Below are 18229 nucleotides of genomic sequence, written 5' to 3' on the forward strand. Positions count from 1 at the left end.
GCCTGTGCTCTTGTCTCTCATTCATACTCTCTTTTTTGTTTTTTTTTGTGAAGGAAAAATTGGGGGGGGGGGGGGGGATAGTCTACAGCACTTCTAATTGGGTTTTTATTTCCCTCCAGACACCAGAAGCCAATGCAGGAAGCTTTTATGACTCCCTTAGACAGGTGGTGAGGAATCTGCCTAGGACACAGTCTGAGTCAGCAACCAATCACAACCCTTATCTCTGGCCTGCCAGAGGCTCAAAGGCCCCAAGCTCACCTCCTGGTGCCCCCTTTGGCGCCACCTGGGCCCTTTGTTGTGCAGCTAGAAGTCAGGGCCACCTATGAGACCTGTGGTGCAGTCACTCAGTGTTCCTATTGCATAAAATTTCACCCTTGGGGTTTCTGATGCCAGCTGTCCAGGAGTGAGGGGGCCAGTGTGAAGCTGCTGCCACTGTGAGACTGTAAAATGGGACGAATGCTGTCAGTCTCATGAGCAAGTGCAAGATCTCCGAGAAAGAGGCCAGTGGAGGTGCAAATTGCCATTGCCATCCTGGTATAATTCTGTGTAACAGTATCAGTGTTAGTTCACACGTCATACCTGCTCTTAACCAATTAAAATTAAGGGGACTGGTATACCACCCTGGTATTTGGCAGGATAGGATTTTCCTGATAAAATGGCAGTTCTTCAGCAAGATGAGTCTCACAGGGAATTTTCATTTCTTATGTGGAAAGAGGCTGGGGGAGGGGACCTATGAAGTAACATGTGATTCAGGAAACAGGGTGTAGGCAGGAGAATCAGAATTATAATTCAAAACCAAGATCACTGGATTCTGGTGGACAAGAAGTAGAAGTTTGGGACAATGTGAGCTCTGGAGTCAGGCCAAGGTCCATGCAAAGCTAGGCTCTGCTGCTTCCAGCTATGTGGCCTTGGGGGAACTCCCTGCCTACTCTGAACCTCAGTCTCTATCTGCACAATGGGTGTATCATATTTACTATACAGCGTTATCAACTTAGCATAGGTAGATCCCCTAATTCAGCATAGTGTAGTACACACACACACACACACACACACACTTCCAGAGCTAGTCTACAAAGAAATAGAAGTCAGCCCAATCTGCTGCAGGAGATCACTGAGCACATATTTAAAATAAAAGAGCAAAGCCATGGGGAACACAGCAGAGACACTTCTAAGGAGGTTGCCCTATCAGAGTCCAAATGAGGCACGGCTGAGTGACTCTGGAGCCACTTCAGTCCTGTGTCTTCCTCCCCAGCTTCACTTAGGAATAATTCCACCTGTATTGAGATATTGAGAGTTTAGTTTCAGGGCTCCCCTCTGAGATGCAGAGAGAGGCAGCGAGGTGCAGGCCAGGGGTGCCCCGAGCAGGGGAGTCCTGCAATTCTGTGACAACTCCCCAAGGAGGGAATCTGATGGAGAGGAGCCCTCATCCACCCCAGGTACCTACCTTACTTGTAGTTCCCCCTTGTGGAGTCCTTAGCAGCCCACAGCACAGCAGTCAGAGAATCAGAACACAGGCCTGCAGTGATGAAGTGTTCCTTCTGACACCATCTATTCCTAGATTCATGTCATCTCTGGCTCTACCCTCCCCAGACAGCATCTTACCCTTCTCCTGGCACATGCCCTATGCCCCTCCCTTAAAGCCACAGGGACTCTTACCCACTGTAGCTATGTGAGAACGCCTTTCTAGGGCCTTCTGCTTGGAGCACAGCTAAAAGAACCACACATTTCCCCAAGCCGTTGTGAGTCCACGGGAATTAGGGGTGGCCTGGGCATAAACACTGGCACCTGCACTCAGCTCCACTCACGTGGCAGAACTGCTCAGTCATGCTCTGCCACCATGCTCTACCACTGCTAGTCTACATCCACTGCATCTGAGCCAGAAGACAGCTGAGAGGTCTCCTGCTCCACCCTCCTGCAGGATTCACAGCATTTACAGTCAGAGCTCTCTTCCCATCGAGAACCTCACCACCACCATTAGTGAAATGGAGGACTTATGGCCATTACCCAGCATGCTGTTTGTTCTCTGCAGCACTCTGGTAGGAGTGCTAGCTGGTGAGAAGGTACACTTTGGAGAGGAGGGGTATCCTTGCAGTCATCCATATGACAGAAGGCGCTAGGAGGATGAGACTGGACAGCAGACAGAGCCTATGAGGAACATGGGGACTTGGCTTAGGGGGTACAGGGGCCACAGCCCTTGACCTGTCTCTGCTGGGGCTTGTGCCCAAGTTGAAGACCCTGCATTTTTCTCTTCCGAGAACTGATAGGCAGTGCCTGTGGCAGACCCATTAGTGGGATGAGGAAAGCTCAGAAGAGCACTTCGAGAACCCTCAACCCCAGGATCAGTTTAACTCAAGTTCAGTCCACCTTATCCATGGGAGGAACAGGATTCTCTCCCACTCAGCAGCCCAGAAATATAACTTGGCAGCTGACAGTCCGAACCTGGTTTACAGATACCTTTTCTTTATCTTGCACAGTGTTTCCAAAGTCAAATTCATCATCATCTCACAAAAAAGAATTTCGTTTTCAACTTTTTAAAAAATTTGAGACAGTCTCATTTTGTAGCCCAGTCTGGCTAGAAACTTTCTCCATGGCTGCTCTCATACTCGAGGTCCTCCTGCTCAGGCCCCAACCACCCCAGGGCTGGGATTACAGCCATGCACCCCATGCCCAGCTTCATCTTCTAAATTTTCTAGAAAAAGAATATAGTGAGTCTCACAGTACCAGCTCCACATAGGCATGGTATCAGAGCCAAACAGCATATATCCCTTTCAGAAGTGCATATATACAGGGTGTAGTGGCTGATCTTGGTTGTCAACTTGGCTGGATCTGGAATTAACTAAAATGAAAGAGATTTTCTGGATCAGATTATTTGAAGCCAGAAGACCCACAATAAATGTGGGTGTTACCTTCTAATGGCAGCCCATATAAAAGGCCATGGCAGAAGGGAGCTTTTGCTTTTTGCCTGCTTGCCTTCTCTCTCACTGGCAAGTTCATCTTCTTGCTGTGGGGTTCCTGTGCTGATAGTAGAACCAACTTCTTCGGATCCCAACATAGACTGAAGACCAGCGGATCTCCAGGAATCCTTTAGGCCTTCAGTACCAGATTGGGACTGCCGAGACATCCAGCCTCAAGGACTGAGCAACCAATGGAGTCTCAGCCTCTCCAAGGTGCAGCCGTTGTTGGAGTACTTGAACTCTATCCTGTAAGGCAATCTAATAAATCCACATATATATGCACACATATGCATATATATGTGTGTGTATGTACATATATATCATTTTATCAGTTCTATTCCTTTAGAGAGAACCCTGACTAAGACATGGGCTTGCTGCAGTCCCTACCACGCCTTCCTGTGTCCCCCAAGCCCAGAACAATTTTTGGTTGCATTTACCATCAGTTTGTATAATTGCTTTTCCTAGACTAAAGAGAATTAAGTATTTCAAATCTTTATCAAAAGCATAAAAAGAAAACTAAGTTTAGAGGCTCAGGCTTACAATCCCAGCACTCCAGAGGAGGAGTATCAGAAGTTCAAAATCATTATCTGCTTGAGGCCCATCTGGGATACATGAGGCTCTGCCTTAAAAAAAAAAGTGAAATGAGGTGTGAGAAACATTACATCTGAATTAAAACAGGAGAAAGCCTGTTATCTGCATAGTACTGATAAATAGCTATGCAGTGTCTGTTGGAAATTTCCAGCTCAGCAGTTATTCACTGACCACCCACGCCTACCTCTTTGGCAGCAGAGTTCAGTACCCATAAGGGACTTTGGTTACCACAGGCGAGTACACTCCACCCAGCTGAGAATTCAGGAGTGCCCTGGCTCTTGGCAGAAGCAGATCCCCCTAGATGAAGGGTAATCCAGTGGTCGGGAGTAAAGAGTGGAACCAGTGACTGTTACTCATGTTATTTCTTGGTAGGGTCCACTGTCTAAGAAGATGCTTCTCAAAAGTAAAGAAGGCAGGGTTAGTGATTCTGCCAGAAGAACTGATGTTCACTAGACACAGGAATGCACAATGTCCTTGGAGCAATGAGGGAGACATGGAAGCAAGGGGTGCTGTCAGCTGCCTGGGGATATTTGGAGGGAAGCAGGAGGGTACAGGGAGAAGACAGCTCCAGTGGGAGCAGAGAAGCAGCCACACTGCTGCCAGCCTGGGCACATAGCAATCAATATTAATTGGCTTCCGGGCACAGATCTGTCAGTCTGCCTGGATGTTGGGTCAGGTTTCTTGAAGCCTGATGCCCATGGAGGCACAGAGGAACTTGGTCAGACTGTAATGGCTGCTGGGGGTAGCCTGTGCTCAGATCTTGAGAAGCCAGGAGGAACCTGCCACTCAGACACCATGAAGCCTTAATTAAGCAAGCTACTAAATCGTTGTTCTTTTGTCATTTGTAAAATGAAGCTAATAAAAGGGTCTTGGTAGATGTGTGTATTAAATAATACAATGCAAAGAAAACTCCCAGCACAGAGATGGCACATATGGGCAATGGATATCTGTGCCATCACTCCTGCTTGGCCCCTGTTCTCATGCCCTGCCCCTCTCTCCGAGCACCCTCTGTGCTACAGCTTTGCTGACCCTCCCACGCCTACTCAGCCACACCCAATTAAGAACTGTGCCTTGGATTCTCCATCAGTCTCTATGGCACTGGAACTGAAGCTGGTTGCCATGTGTACTCAGGGTGAAGCAGCCCTGCCACTCAGGGAGGCAGTGGACCACAAACAGAGACATTACTGGAGCACCTTGGGAAAAACCAGATTCAGGAAACCCCAGTCTTAGTAAGCAAATGCACCCAGAACATACATTGCAACAAGAGCTCCATGAATGGAAAGCTGGTATAGTGAGCTCCAAGGTCCCTCTACCGTCCCCTCCCCTATGCTCATTTACTGGGGATGCCTTAACTGACTAATTGACTGAGTGGATGGACGGACGGACGGACGGATGAAGCCTTGTGTTATGACCCAAACTAATCTGGGCTTAAGAGTCAGGAATTCAAGAATAGACTCTGCTAGCTGGGTGTGGTGGCACATGCCTTTAATCCTGCACTTGAGAGGCAGAGGCAGGGGAATTTCTGTGAGTTTGGGGCCAGTCTGAAGTTGGTAGACCAAATAGCTACAATATAATGATGTTTCTCAAGGAACTACCTGATGCATTTTTAAAGATTTATTCCTATGAATATCTGTGCCATTAAGCCTCAGAGTGCACGGAAAAAGGTTTTGATTTAAGACTGGCAATTTTGAAAAGCTAGGAAATTGGATTGGCCCCCTAGGATAAGCCAAGTTTTCAGTGTGACTTGGTCACAAGCTCTTGGGAGCAGGGGCATGGGCTAGCCCCCTCCTTGAAGAAAAGGGACCAGGCCAGGTGAGAATGCTGAGAATGCCATTGTTAAACCTCACCAGCTACGCCCCCTCCCCCAGGCCCCAACCCAAAGTTCTCACCTGTCTCCCCTCCTCCAGTCACTCCCTGGCCTCTGGTAGCCCAGTCACAATCTCTACATCCAGTAAAGGAAGTCTACACATATCTGAGGCTTTTTCCCCTGGCAGCCTCTTCTAACTCAACTCGGTGGCCACCAGTGGACTAGAGGGCAAAGCAGTCACACTCTGCAAGGCTAGGTTGAAAGCCACAGGGCTCAGGGCTCCCAGGTCCTCGCTGCTATCTGGAACTGCTGATCCCAAGTGCCCTGACCTGCGCTGCACAGGGATGCCCACTTGTTGCTCAGAGATGCCCACCAAGCCTGGAGCTTTCCTGTCCTGGCAGCATGCAGGGCTTGGCTACCTCCTCAAAGAGTCTGTACACTTTGCCGCCACAGGAGAGCAGCACCCTGGGAAACCAGGACCAAGACACAGGCCATACAGGACCAGAATGTCTGTGCCCACGAGTGTGCAAAGAATCTGCACAAGACCTGGTACCAAAGGAAGAAGGGCTTCTTGGATTAGAAGTGCATCCTCTCAATTGGAGGATAATTATTCCTCCCACTTCCTTAGCTTGTCTTCAGGTGAATCAGCTTTCCGGTGGGATGGTCTCCCAGCCAAGTGATTGGCAGACCCAACTGAATTAACTCTTAAAGGAGGAGACAATAGTGTGTAAAGTTCTAATCTTTAGGCCAGATCAGATTGCCATATTTCCACCCACAGTAAAAGGTAGAACTCAGATTCCTTTTTTTTTTTTTTTTTTCTGACCAGGAAGAGATAGAGCTCCCCTAATGGGTCTCAACAACACCCTGCAATCTCCACATTTTTATATGGTATTTTAAATCATAAATTGGGGCAAAGCTGATGCATTCCTTTCTAATATTGCCAGGGAAATGGGAAGTGGGATCCAAAGTCAACCACCAGGGAGGAAGTCCACCACGACTATTAGTGCCTATCTAACTACCCTAACACAGTCATCCAGATTCATCCAGAATAGTGCACAGAAAATGGGAGATGTAAATATGCCCCCTCCACGTTTCTTCCTCCAGTATCAGCACATTCCTAAATCTCAGATGGTGAAGATGGGTGACTGGGCATACGTGAGAGAAAGAAAAGAAGAATCCGTGAAGATGTTCATGATTCCCATTTTCACAGACTGGGAAACTGAGTCGGACATAAGACTCCCATCCCAGTGCTCTGTATAGGTAACCCCACTGGGTCCAAGTGTAGTTCCTCTCAGACTGCTACAAAGAGACTCCCGGACTCCCAGTGTTCTAGACCACCCCATGCTCCAGAGCTTTCTGCTCTGCATTGGGTTTTGGGGGGTCCTTCCCAGAGGTTCTTTTAATGAGTGTCAGTTTCACTCATGCATCACTCTCTTTGATTTGGCCTCTTGAATGTCTTTACTCATGTTTTATATCAAAGGGACTAAAAGTCTTTGTGTATTGAAGCTCTGTCTTTCAGAGCCTTTCATCATGGCAAATCTTCTCATCCCTGGGCACAAGGGGAGACCATAAGATAAAGAGCAATAACAGGGTGACCAACTGTAATAGAATTCTCTCAAGTGGGTCCTTTGTCCTGCACCCTGAAGAGAACAGCTAGGAGACTCAGCTTGTCTCCTCCAGGCTCAGGCCTTTCTTCCTGCCTCTCTGTCTAACACAGCTCTGCACAAAGCCAAGGTTCAAAGAAGCAGTGCTAGGACAAACTCTAGGAAGACTGGGTCTGCATTTACCTTCTTCACGACTTTATGGCCAGCTCCCAACACAGGGACCAGACTATAGTAGTTCCTCAATTAGTCTTTGCTGAATAGATGCACAATTAGCAGGCTAGGTCTTGAGAATATGATTTTAAAAATTCATCTCTACTGCCCCTGAAAATACATTTGAGTTGGTAGGCACACAGCACTGGAGGCCAGGGTTTCCAGAAAGGGCCTATTTCTTACTCTTAAAAAAAAAATTTTTTTTTAAATTTTATGTGTATAAGTATGTATGCATGTATGTAAGTGCACCATGTTGCAAATGGCAGTAACGGTCAGAAGAAGGCATCGGATCCCCTGGAACTGGAGTTATGAACTGTTGTTAGCCTCCATGTGGGTGCTGGGAATCGAGCCCAAGTCCTCTGCAAGAGCAGCCAGGGCTCTTAACCACTGAGTCATCTGTCCAGCCCCCTATTTCTTACTCTTAAAGATATCTGGGTAGTAGAGGTCCATGACAAACAGCTTGATGCCATACTACAAATGTCCCTGAGGCTTTCAGTGCTTGATTTTAGTTGTTTCTTCTCTCTCTCTATGTTTAAAATGGTGCTAATTGTTTAAAATGGTGCTAATTGAACACTATATTACAGTTCAAGGAAGGTGCTGATGAATATATATGATCATGCAGCTTAACAACAGAGATACAGTCTGAAAAAATGCATCATTAGGTGATCATGTTGCTGAACAAACACTGTAGAGCTTGTTTACACAAATGAGGATGGCTGAGAGAAGGCTTTATCACCAGGTGATATGATCTTAGCGGACCACTATTGTATATGCAGTCTGTCATCGATCAAAGTATTAGTATATGGTGCATGACTGGATTATATTTTTGTTGTATCATATATCCTTCCTGTGGTTCCTCATAATGGTTCTCTGAGCTAGAAAGGCTGAAAATATTACCTGAGATTTATGGCATAAGAAACTGATGCACAGACAGTTTAAAACTGTTTTCCTATAGACTACAGAGCAAGCCTGTTGAATACTGAGCTCAAATCCAAGTCCTACCCTGTGTCTAAGTAGCTGTGATCAAACACCTGAGAAGAAGCAGCTTAGAGGAAGAAAGGTTTATTTTGGCTCTGGGCTTGAGGGCATAACCCACCACAGCGGAGAAGGTGCAGCTCAAACACCAGTGGTGAGAGCTTGCTCACATCTTGACAGATCAGGAAACAGGAAGGGGGATTCCAGTGTTCAGCTGGTTTTCTACTTTCCCCTTTATTTACTCTGGGACTCCAAGCCCTGGGATGCTGCCAGTCAAATTCAGAATGGATCTTCCCTCTTTTGGTAAATTGAAACAGCCTCATAGATTGGCTCAAAAGAGTGTCTCAGTAATGACCTAGGTGATTTTGAACTAGAGCTTAACCATCATACCCTGCATGGCACAAGATAGAACTTCTGTATATGCACTAATCTTGAATCAAAAACAAGCAGCTTTTTCTTAGGAGTCTGACAGGCACAAAACGTTTTCAGACCTGGGCTGATGTGGCCTAGAAAACACCCTCCTGCTTCTTGTACATCACAAGGCTGCCTTCTACAAGGAGGCATGAAGTATGTTTAAAAATAAAGAAGGAAGCAGTGCAGAAAATCAGCAGAACTGAGGGCAGGAGACTGCACCTTCCCAAGTGCCCTGAACATGACTTGTTCTCAGGGCTCTGTCTCAGCCCTGCCCAGCATCTGTGGCTTGGGGAATTCACTGCAGCACTTCAGCTAGAGCCTTCTGTGGGCCACCACAGCTGGTTCCCCAGGAACACAGGGGTTTCGGGGCCAGCAGCATACTTCACCCAGCTCTGGGCAGAGTTTTTGAGCTCTGGGCAGAGTTTTGGTACAAAGACTCACCTAAGGGCACAGTAAATCCTGCATGGGGCGCTGTAAAGACTCTCCAAACATTTCCCTTGTTTCATTTATCTTTGTAACTGCCACATGTGGGAGCAGGGAACAGGTGGTTCTGTGCAGAGTGGAAAATGGCCGATGGATATCTGAGACAAATAGCCCTTTGAGTAGATGACTCTTCAACATGACATTTTAAAGGTTACTTTGAAATTTCTGCAGCTACGCAGGCAGCAAAGGAAAAGGTATGCTACAGTCATAGGACTTCTTAGGATGGTCAAAATGACCTTGGTTGGACAATAGGGCAATTAGTTTAGTGACCTATATCCCTGGGATCTTGTGCTGCCCACCCCCCACCTCCTCAGTCTTGTGATCTCTGTCAAAAGAATTCAGAAAAGACATAGAAAATATAATTAGAAGACAGTTTGTTATAGAGTAACATGGGATACCTCAAAATGTGAGAATTGACATTTTAGGCAGGCTTTATACTATTTGTAATGCCTCTAAAATAGACAGCTGTTCTCGTTCAATCTTATTGTTGTGATAAAAATACACTGACCAAAAGCACCATGCAGGAGGAAAGGATTTATTTGGCATACAGCTCCCAGACCACAATCCCTCATTGAGGGAAGCTGGGGCAGGAACTCAAGGCAGGATCTTGAAGTAGAAACCAAGGAAGAATGTTGCTTGCTGGTTCACTCTTCAACTCTTTCTCTGGCTCATGTTCAGCTAACTTTCTTCTACAGTCCAGGCCCACCTGCCTAAGGATGGTGCCACCCACAATGGGCTAGGCTGGGCTTTCCCACATCAATCATCAATTAACACAGTCTCTCAGGACATGGCCATAAGTCAATCTGATCTGGACCATCTCTCTATTAAGAATCTTTGTATCACATTGACAGTTGAAGTAAGTTAAAGAGAATAAGTTTTCCCCAGGGGCATTTTCCTGTTGAGGTGATTGACAGGTCAATTTGGTTTGACTCTTACAGAAGCAGGCATTAGTATGTCTTTGTTCTCTATCGGAAAGTGTCCTGCTAGGTAGTAATCTTCTAAGGGTTCGTACTCCTGATGCTAGGTTTAGATAGTTACTAATTAATGTCCTTGGGCAGTTCAAGATGTCACATTTCTTCCCAGGATCAGATTTGACTCAGGTCTCTTTCCTCCGGTCAGTAAATAGAGTCCTACAGTTTCCATGCTTGGTTTTACAAGATGTTGATTTTAAGGAAGGGGTCTATCCCTAATGTCCTCCAAGCCTGCTAATTTCTAGTTGGCTACTTAACGGTTTATATAACATTCACCAGAACAGTTCTATCAGTTGCCTGGAGTTCCATCAATCTACACCAAGCTGAAGTAACCTCAAAAGTGGTGGGAGGGAACTTCCCACAAGAGAGTGTGCCTAAATATGCCAAGATGGGCCAACTGGGATTCCAAAGAGGAACACATCAATCCCTCAAAGTGACTGGTCAGAGTGTATACTAAGTAGGAGATCTTACATGCAGAGGAACATAGTCACCCTCCCAATAGACACAGAACTAAGAGAAACTCTACCTATCTACAATGAGGGCCTTGGATCTAGGAGTTTTATGGAGGTTTAAGAACTTTGTCTTAGGACTAAGACTAACTCCTGTGTGTTTAGCAACATATTTGGTCTTTTAGTGCTTTGGGCAGCAACCTGAACAAGTTTATCAGTGCCTGAGGCTATTCAAGGCTTGGGATTAAGCTTGTGAGAGAAAAATTTCACTTGACAGGGTAACAGAGTAGCTAAGATACTTTTTTTTCCAGTCAATACAAAGAAAGAAAATGGGGACTTGGGAGAATCATGCACCTGGGGAACAGTGTAGCTGTATCTAGCAAAATTTGCTTATAAAAATGAAGGTCTGAATGGTAGTGTGCCCTAAGGGGACATCTCCCAGGACCAAAGCCCAAAGAACTTTCTGGAATGAGCAGTTCATTAGCAAAGCTTGAGTCATGCAATAGCATCATAGTTTCAGGATATTACATGGCAAGGACTGTGGTGAATGAAGCCCCTGGGCTAGAGCAAGATAAAATGAGATACCAAACCTAACTTGGCCACATGCTACCTGAGCATCATTTCCTCAGCTGAAACATGGATAGATTAGCCAGGTGTGGTATCATATGCCAGTAATACCAGCACCTTAACCTGGCCAGGAGGACTACATGTTTAAGGCTGGCCTGGGCTACATAGTGACTTCCCCATCAGCCTGGACTACATGGTGAGACTCTGCCTCAAAAAAAATACAGAGCCTGGCGGTGCAGGCCTTTAACTCCAGCACTCATGAGGCAGAGGCAGGAAGATCTCTATGAGATAGATCAAGGCCAGCCTGGTCTACATAGCGAGTTCTAGGCTAGCTGTGGCTACAAGGGCAAACTTGTCTCTAATTTATTTATTTATTTATTTATTTATTTATTTATTAAGAAACAAACATAAAACTCCAGCTGAAAAAAGGAAAAATTGGACAGATTATAACTATCTGTTTAATCACTTTGTGGTAGGATTGAACAAGCTAATGGAGACACATTTCTTAGCTCAATTCCTGGCTCCTGATTAAGCTGTTTTTACTAGTCAGATATGCTCACAGTCTTTCCTGTCTTCATCAGAGTCTTAAAGCATCTTAAATGGGTTTGAGAAAAATGTCAGAAAAGCAATAGATTGGATACTGCAAGTGTCTCGGAGTCTCTTTGATGCAGCATGCCCTCTAAAAGCAGTCATTTTGAAAGCCTCGGGGCATAAACATCCCATCTATCTCAATTTCTTAGGACTAACTGGATCAGGTTTTTTTTATACAGGTGCATCTGTGCAGCAGTCTGTCATTTTTGTAAGTGCTCATACAGCCAGATTCCCTACTCAGACAGCAAGAGTGACCACTCAGTGAATCAGACACATGCTGCCCTTTCCTTTCTGTCTGCTGCTAAAGGGTCTTCAATGAAAAGAAGGAGACAGAGCTATAAAGGACAGAGTGTAGGCTTCGGGCCAGGGGAATAGACATTCCAACATCACGTCTCGTAGTTTTAATTATTTATTTATTTATTTATTTATTTATTTATTTATTTATTTATTGAGATAAGGTTTTACTATGTGGCCCTGGCTGGCCTGGAACTAGCTATGTAGACTAGGTTGGCTTCAAACTCACCTGCCTCTGCCTCCTGGGTACTGCGATTAAAGGCATATGCCACCATTGCCTTTCACACTGTATTTGTCCTTCCAGTCTTCCTTTAATAAGTGCTTTAGAATCATAATAGGTGCCAGGTTATCAACCCTAGATACTTAGACTGCATCAAGGAACAAATGAACATAAAATCGTGCACTTGTGGACCTTGTATCCTAATGAACTATGAGAAATGAAATGACATATAAGATGTAACAAGAATTACAATCTCTAACCCCAGCAGGCTATTGTGATTATAAGTGACAATTTGGTGACCAGAGAGATGGCTTAGCCATTAAGAACATGTATTGTTCTCACAGAGGTCCAGAATTCAGTTCCTAGTACCTGTGTCAGTGGCTCACAACTACCTGTAACTCCAGCTCCAGAGGATCATCAAACCTTTTTCTGGTCTCCTTGGACACTGCACTCATTGCACAAACTCACACACAGACACACACATACACATATAATTTTTTTTTAATTAAAATTAAATTTTTTTTAAAGTAATAATCCATGGACATAGTAGGCATTTGTAGGCATTTAATAGAACATGGCAATTGTTATACTTAAAATTGCTCCTAGATTTCTCTAAGTCTCTTAAACATTTCATGTATAGTTGACCCCCAGTATTCATTCATTTAACAAACTCTTAAGCATAGGCCATATCCTAGACTCTGCAGTGGGAACCAGGGATACAAAAGAATGTTATAGGAGTGCCTCGTCCCTGTCCTTGGGAATTTCATAGTCTAGGACACTGCACACTAGAGGAGAGGCTTACAAGAGTCTCTAGTAGCCACCAGTCCTGGTCTGTCTTAATCAGGACAGCGCACTTCACTAATGATGGTGTCTTCTTTAATTCAATCGTATCCCAGAAATGGCTGGTGATTCTAGGAATGCCATGAACCAGGACATGGAGATTGGAGTCACTCCCCGAGACCTCAAGAAGATTCCCAAACAGGCACGGGACTACATCCCCATTGCCACAGATCGCACTCGATTGCTGGCAGAAGGCAAGAAGCCCCGCCAACGTTACATGGAGAAGAGTGGAAAGTGCAACGTGCACCATGGCAATGTTCAGGAAACCTACCGCTACCTGAGCGACCTCTTCACCACACTGGTGGACCTCAAGTGGCGCTTCAACCTGCTGGTCTTCACCATGGTCTACACTATCACGTGGCTATTCTTTGGCTTCATTTGGTGGCTCATTGCTTACATCCGAGGTGATCTGGACCATGTGGGTGACCAAGAGTGGATTCCTTGTGTTGAGAATCTCAGTGGTTTTGTGTCTGCTTTCCTGTTCTCCATTGAGACCGAAACAACCATCGGATATGGCTTCCGGGTCATCACAGAGAAGTGCCCAGAAGGGATCATACTCCTCTTGGTACAGGCCATCCTGGGCTCCATCGTCAATGCCTTCATGGTGGGCTGCATGTTTGTCAAGATCAGCCAGCCAAAGAAGAGAGCAGAGACCCTCATGTTTTCCAACAACGCTGTCATCTCCATGCGGGATGAGAAGCTGTGCCTCATGTTCCGGGTGGGTGACCTCCGCAACTCCCACATCGTGGAGGCCTCCATCCGTGCCAAGCTCATTAAGTCCCGGCAGACCAAAGAAGGGGAGTTCATCCCTCTGAACCAGACCGACATAAACGTGGGCTTTGATACTGGCGATGACCGTCTCTTCCTAGTATCTCCACTCATCATCTCCCACGAGATTAACGAGAAGAGCCCTTTCTGGGAGATGTCTCGTGCTCAGCTGGATCAGGAAGAGTTTGAAGTTGTGGTCATTCTAGAAGGGATGGTGGAAGCAACAGGTAAGATATTCTGCCCTTCTCAGCCTGCCCCCAGAGCTGGGCCACCATGACTCTGGAAGGTACAAATTTGTGTGTAAGAAACCCAGTGAGCACACTCAATCCCTAATGTGATCCAAAGGGTAGATCTCTAAGATAGAGCACTAATGACAGCTAACGCAGGTCAAACCTTCCAGCTTCTAGGCATGGTTCTAGACTTCAAACATTATAGCTTCGTTTGGGGCCCTCCCATACCTCTATAAAATAGAATTTATGGTATAGAAACATAAGCACAATGTAATTAAGTACAACCAAGGTGACAGCCACATACAGATCAAGTTGGGGAGATCCCAAAGCCAGCCCTCATTTCCAACAGGTCAAAGTGCTTCCTGTTCAAGGATAGGTGTAGAACGACTTTGGGAAACCTGGGGGAACAGAAGGAGATGGTGTTTTTTTATTTTGTTTTTGTTTGGGGGCTTTCTTTTTGAGCCAGGGTCTTCCTGTAGCCCCAGCTGTCCTGGAACTCACTATGTAGGCCAGGTGGCCTTGAGCTCACAGAGATCAGCCTGCCTCTGCCTCCCAAGTGCTGGAATTAAAGGCGTGCACCACCATGCCTGACTAGGAGGTGGTGTTTTAGAGTAAGAGCTCACAGCCTGTACATATTGTGAGTTGCATTGTTTGGAGAGGATGGTATGCAGCCTTGCCTATGTTCACAGGAATTCCCACACAGCCCTATTTTGGAAGACTTTAGACATAGATGAGGGGCTTTGCCAGCAGTCCTGTCTCAGGACTCAAACCTGCCCTTCAGCTTTCCTCCTAAAGGTTGGTTCAGTGAATCCAAGGTGTTCAGAACTCCTTGGAAAAAAGTTAGTGCACCCATGCTGAGGCAACAACATCAATGTGTGCCCAAGACAGTGCACACCTAGCACAACCCCTGCTCAACAACCAACTCTCACAAGCAGCTAAAAGCCAAGAACCTCCATTTTCCTCAGCCATGTGGTCATGGCAGAGCTCTCTGAGATGGCTTCAGAGCCCTTAGAAGGCCTGAGCTCTGGTTGAGAGCCATAGACCCCACCCTCACACTTGGGGCCCTGATTCCTGGGAAGGGGAGAACACCAGCTAAACCCTACATAGGCTTATTTTCTGTCTTCCTTCTACTTTCCTTCTCTTTAATCTACCAAGTAGGCTGAGCAGCAAGCCAGCCCTAATGACTCTTAGAAAACTCATGAGTGCTCAGAATACAGCACATTTCCTTCAAAATCTTGCAAACAGTATGTGTGCCTTCCATCTCATTTTATAGATATGGATACCAAACCTCAAAAGGGTCAGGCAGGCAAGTAAGTGTTCATATACAGGCCTTTCGTTTACAGGTCTCCAGTTTTTTCTACACACCACGTTGGCCCCTAAGATGTCAAAGGCTTGTCTCAGAGGTGGCCCAGAATACCTCTCAGTGTTTGGGAACCAGCTTACCAGATGGAAAACTAGAACAGGGTCTCCATAAGCCTTCAAATTTCAGTCTGTAGAATGAGGTGGAATGCTAGTGGGCTCTAAGGACTGTGCCAGAGGGGCTGCTTGGCCATCTGCTGGGGCAGGAGCCTGGTCAGGCAGCCTATGGTGGCAGCTGGAGGAGCCCTGGGACTAAAGACAATCAGGAAGCAGGAAGCTGATCAGGGACTCCCAGGTCACCTTGCCCTTGGTAACAGGGTCAGGGTCAGAACACAAGCTCACTTTCTGGGGAAGGAGCTCTACTCTGAAGTTCTGAAAAGTAGAGATCAGAGGCAAGGGATGCCTCACCGGTCCCTGATGCTGCCCTCTCTGCCGCGAGCAGGGAGTAATGGGAGAAGCTGTCCCCCCACCCCCATTTCTCTCAAAGTCTTTGGCCCATGTTAGCCCATCCTAACTGCTTGACCTCTTCCCCTCCAAAAACCTGTGCTAGCTACTTCTGCTCTCTGTCTGTGGAACCGTGGGGAAGATGGAGACCACTCACTCAGAAACAATGTGCGTTTTCATTGTCATGGTCACAGACCCAAACCTGGGCATGGATTCAGGGCTAGTTTGAGCAGCACAGCTCTGCCATAGCCAACACATGTGAGTCTGAGCTTGTTGCTTGACTTGTCTGCAAACAAGGCCAATCAATCTTATGTGGATTGTTTGTGGAGGAGTAAATGACCAAATAGAATGCCACATGTGAAACAGTGCCTGAGGTGTGCATTGTATTGCTAACAAAGTCCCAAGCAGCTAAGGTCACAGGCTGAATCTCTGACTACAGAACAGCCCACTGCCTTTCCCTAGAGAAGGAAGAACAGGAAAAGCCCAGAAGGGCCTCTCCAAATATTCTAGTAGAAGTCCTGCCACTGTCTTCCCGGGGTCTCAGGGAGCCTGCAGGCACTAGTCCCAGGACTAGACTAGACTGTCACAATCCAGCTTGAGTGTGTCTACCTCTTTTGGGGTAAACAACCAGGGTGAGGCCTGAATGGAGAGGCCTGGCCAAGGCAGGCATCACCCTGAGAGCAAAGAGCAGGTCACAAGCCCACCATGTGTGGGATGTTCTCAGGGGCCCAGCACCAGAGCACAGAGGAGTGGAAAGCCTTTTGGCCTGGATCTGGTTTGTACGCCCCCTTTCCCAGAGAAGACCCAGGGTGGGATCTAGAGAAGTTGTCTTCCTCAGTGCCCAAAGAGCACAAGCTCTTCTTCGGCCAGAAGATTAAATAAAAATCTGCTTTACTGTGACCCTGAACACAGAAGCTTTCTCATGCATAAACAAAGCTGCCCTCCTTCTCTGGAGAGAAAGCAACGCCTAAAAATAACACAGACCTGGCAGGGCTCTGTAGAGAGGGACTGAAGGCACCAGAGCACCCTCAATACCAGAGCCAAGCTGGGTGCATGTTTGCTCTCCTTCCTGTGTATGTATGTAAGGCTATGTGTACACATGTGCATATGTGCTAGTGTGTATATGTGCAGGAGTGTATAGGTTTCGGTTCTAAATGCTTGTCAGCTTCTCTACATTGCCTCACTTTGAATTATCTTTGTCCAAACCCTTTTCCTGCCTCTTTTCCCTTCTCAATTTTCTAATCTTAAATGCTATTTTCCAGAACCACGTCCTTCCTTGTTACCAGCTGTTCCAAAAATCGTTTCTTTGGTCTCTAGGAATGGATTCCTGAATCTTACATGTTCATTTCTAATTTTCTTCCCCTGCTGTAGCCTGAGCTCCTCCAGGACAAGGACCATATCTTATTCAGCTTTATCTTCCAGGTTCTTGGTACAAAGTAGTAGATGTTTAAGAAAAACTTGAGGAATGACTGAAGTGGATGGAAGGATAGATGGATTAAACTGAATGCATAAATGGACAGATGATGAATAGATGATTACATAAATGGTTGGATAATTGGAGAGATAGATAGATAGATAGATGATTGGATGGATGATTGGATGATTGGATGGGTGGGTGGTAGATAGGTGAATGGATGGTTGGATAATTAGATGGGTCAGTAAATGACTGCATCTTAATGCATGTGGTTTCTGTTTCCCCAGGCATGACTTGCCAAGCACGAAGCTCTTACATGGATACAGAGGTTCTCTGGGGCCACCGATTCACACCAGTCCTCACCTTGGAAAAGGGCTTCTATGAGGTGGACTACAACACTTTCCATGATACCTATGAGACCAACACACCTAGCTGCTGTGCCAAGGAGCTGGCAGAAATGAAGCGGGATGGTCGGCTCTTCCAGTACCTTCCCAGCCCTCCCTTACTGGGAGGTTGTGCTGGGAAGGACGTTGAGACTGAGCAGGAAGAAGAGGATGAACCCAATGGACTGAGTATGTCCCAGGAGATCAAGGGCTCAATGTAAGGACTATGTTCTAAATAAAGCCTCCTTTCCCCAGCTTCCATGACACAGCCACCAAGGAGCCTGAGAGACCAGGGAGGGCAATTAGTTGAGCAAGCTGTGTGGGACCCCAGGCACAAGGGAGCTCTTGGGGAGGAATAGAATATTGAGCTCTCATGACTCTTCTTCAGGGACTCTAAGCAAGTGACCCTGCCTGGGTCTCCTGGGCAGTGCTGTCTAGGCCTCTGTGAGTACATACATGGCTAAGGCTGGGGCCAGAGTGGCATTCCCACAGAGACATTTCCAAGGTGGCCTTTATCCTCTGACGACTGGCCTCTGTTCACTCCCCTCTCTGAGTCTCGCAGTTTCCTCCAGAGAATGGCAACACCACCACTGATACTTATCTTTGAGGCCTGAGGATCGGGAAGGAGTGATTCTGCCTGTGAATTCACTAGCTGCCCGTG

At 46.5% G+C, this 18229-nt stretch overlaps 1 protein-coding gene across 1 annotated transcript in view; it reads left to right on the plus strand.

Annotated features, from left to right (window-relative positions):
* The window catches only part of Kcnj5 (potassium voltage-gated channel subfamily J member 5), a 25957-nt gene extending 8130 nt beyond the window's left edge, over positions 1 to 17827 (plus strand). The window contains exons 2-3 of the mRNA XM_008841369.2: positions 13027 to 13965; positions 17473 to 17827. Coding sequence (XP_008839591.1) covers positions 13029 to 13965; positions 17473 to 17789 — 1254 coding nt within the window. The 5' untranslated portion in view covers positions 13027 to 13028 and the 3' untranslated portion in view covers positions 17790 to 17827. The remainder of the gene's footprint in view (positions 1 to 13026; positions 13966 to 17472) is intronic.
* The last annotated feature ends 402 nt before the right edge of the window (positions 17828 to 18229 follow it).

The sequence above is a fragment of the Nannospalax galili genome, unplaced genomic scaffold (genome assembly GCF_000622305.1).
Source record: "Nannospalax galili isolate Female #2095 unplaced genomic scaffold, S.galili_v1.0 scaffold541, whole genome shotgun sequence".
Taxonomy (NCBI): domain Eukaryota; kingdom Metazoa; phylum Chordata; class Mammalia; order Rodentia; family Spalacidae; genus Nannospalax; species Nannospalax galili.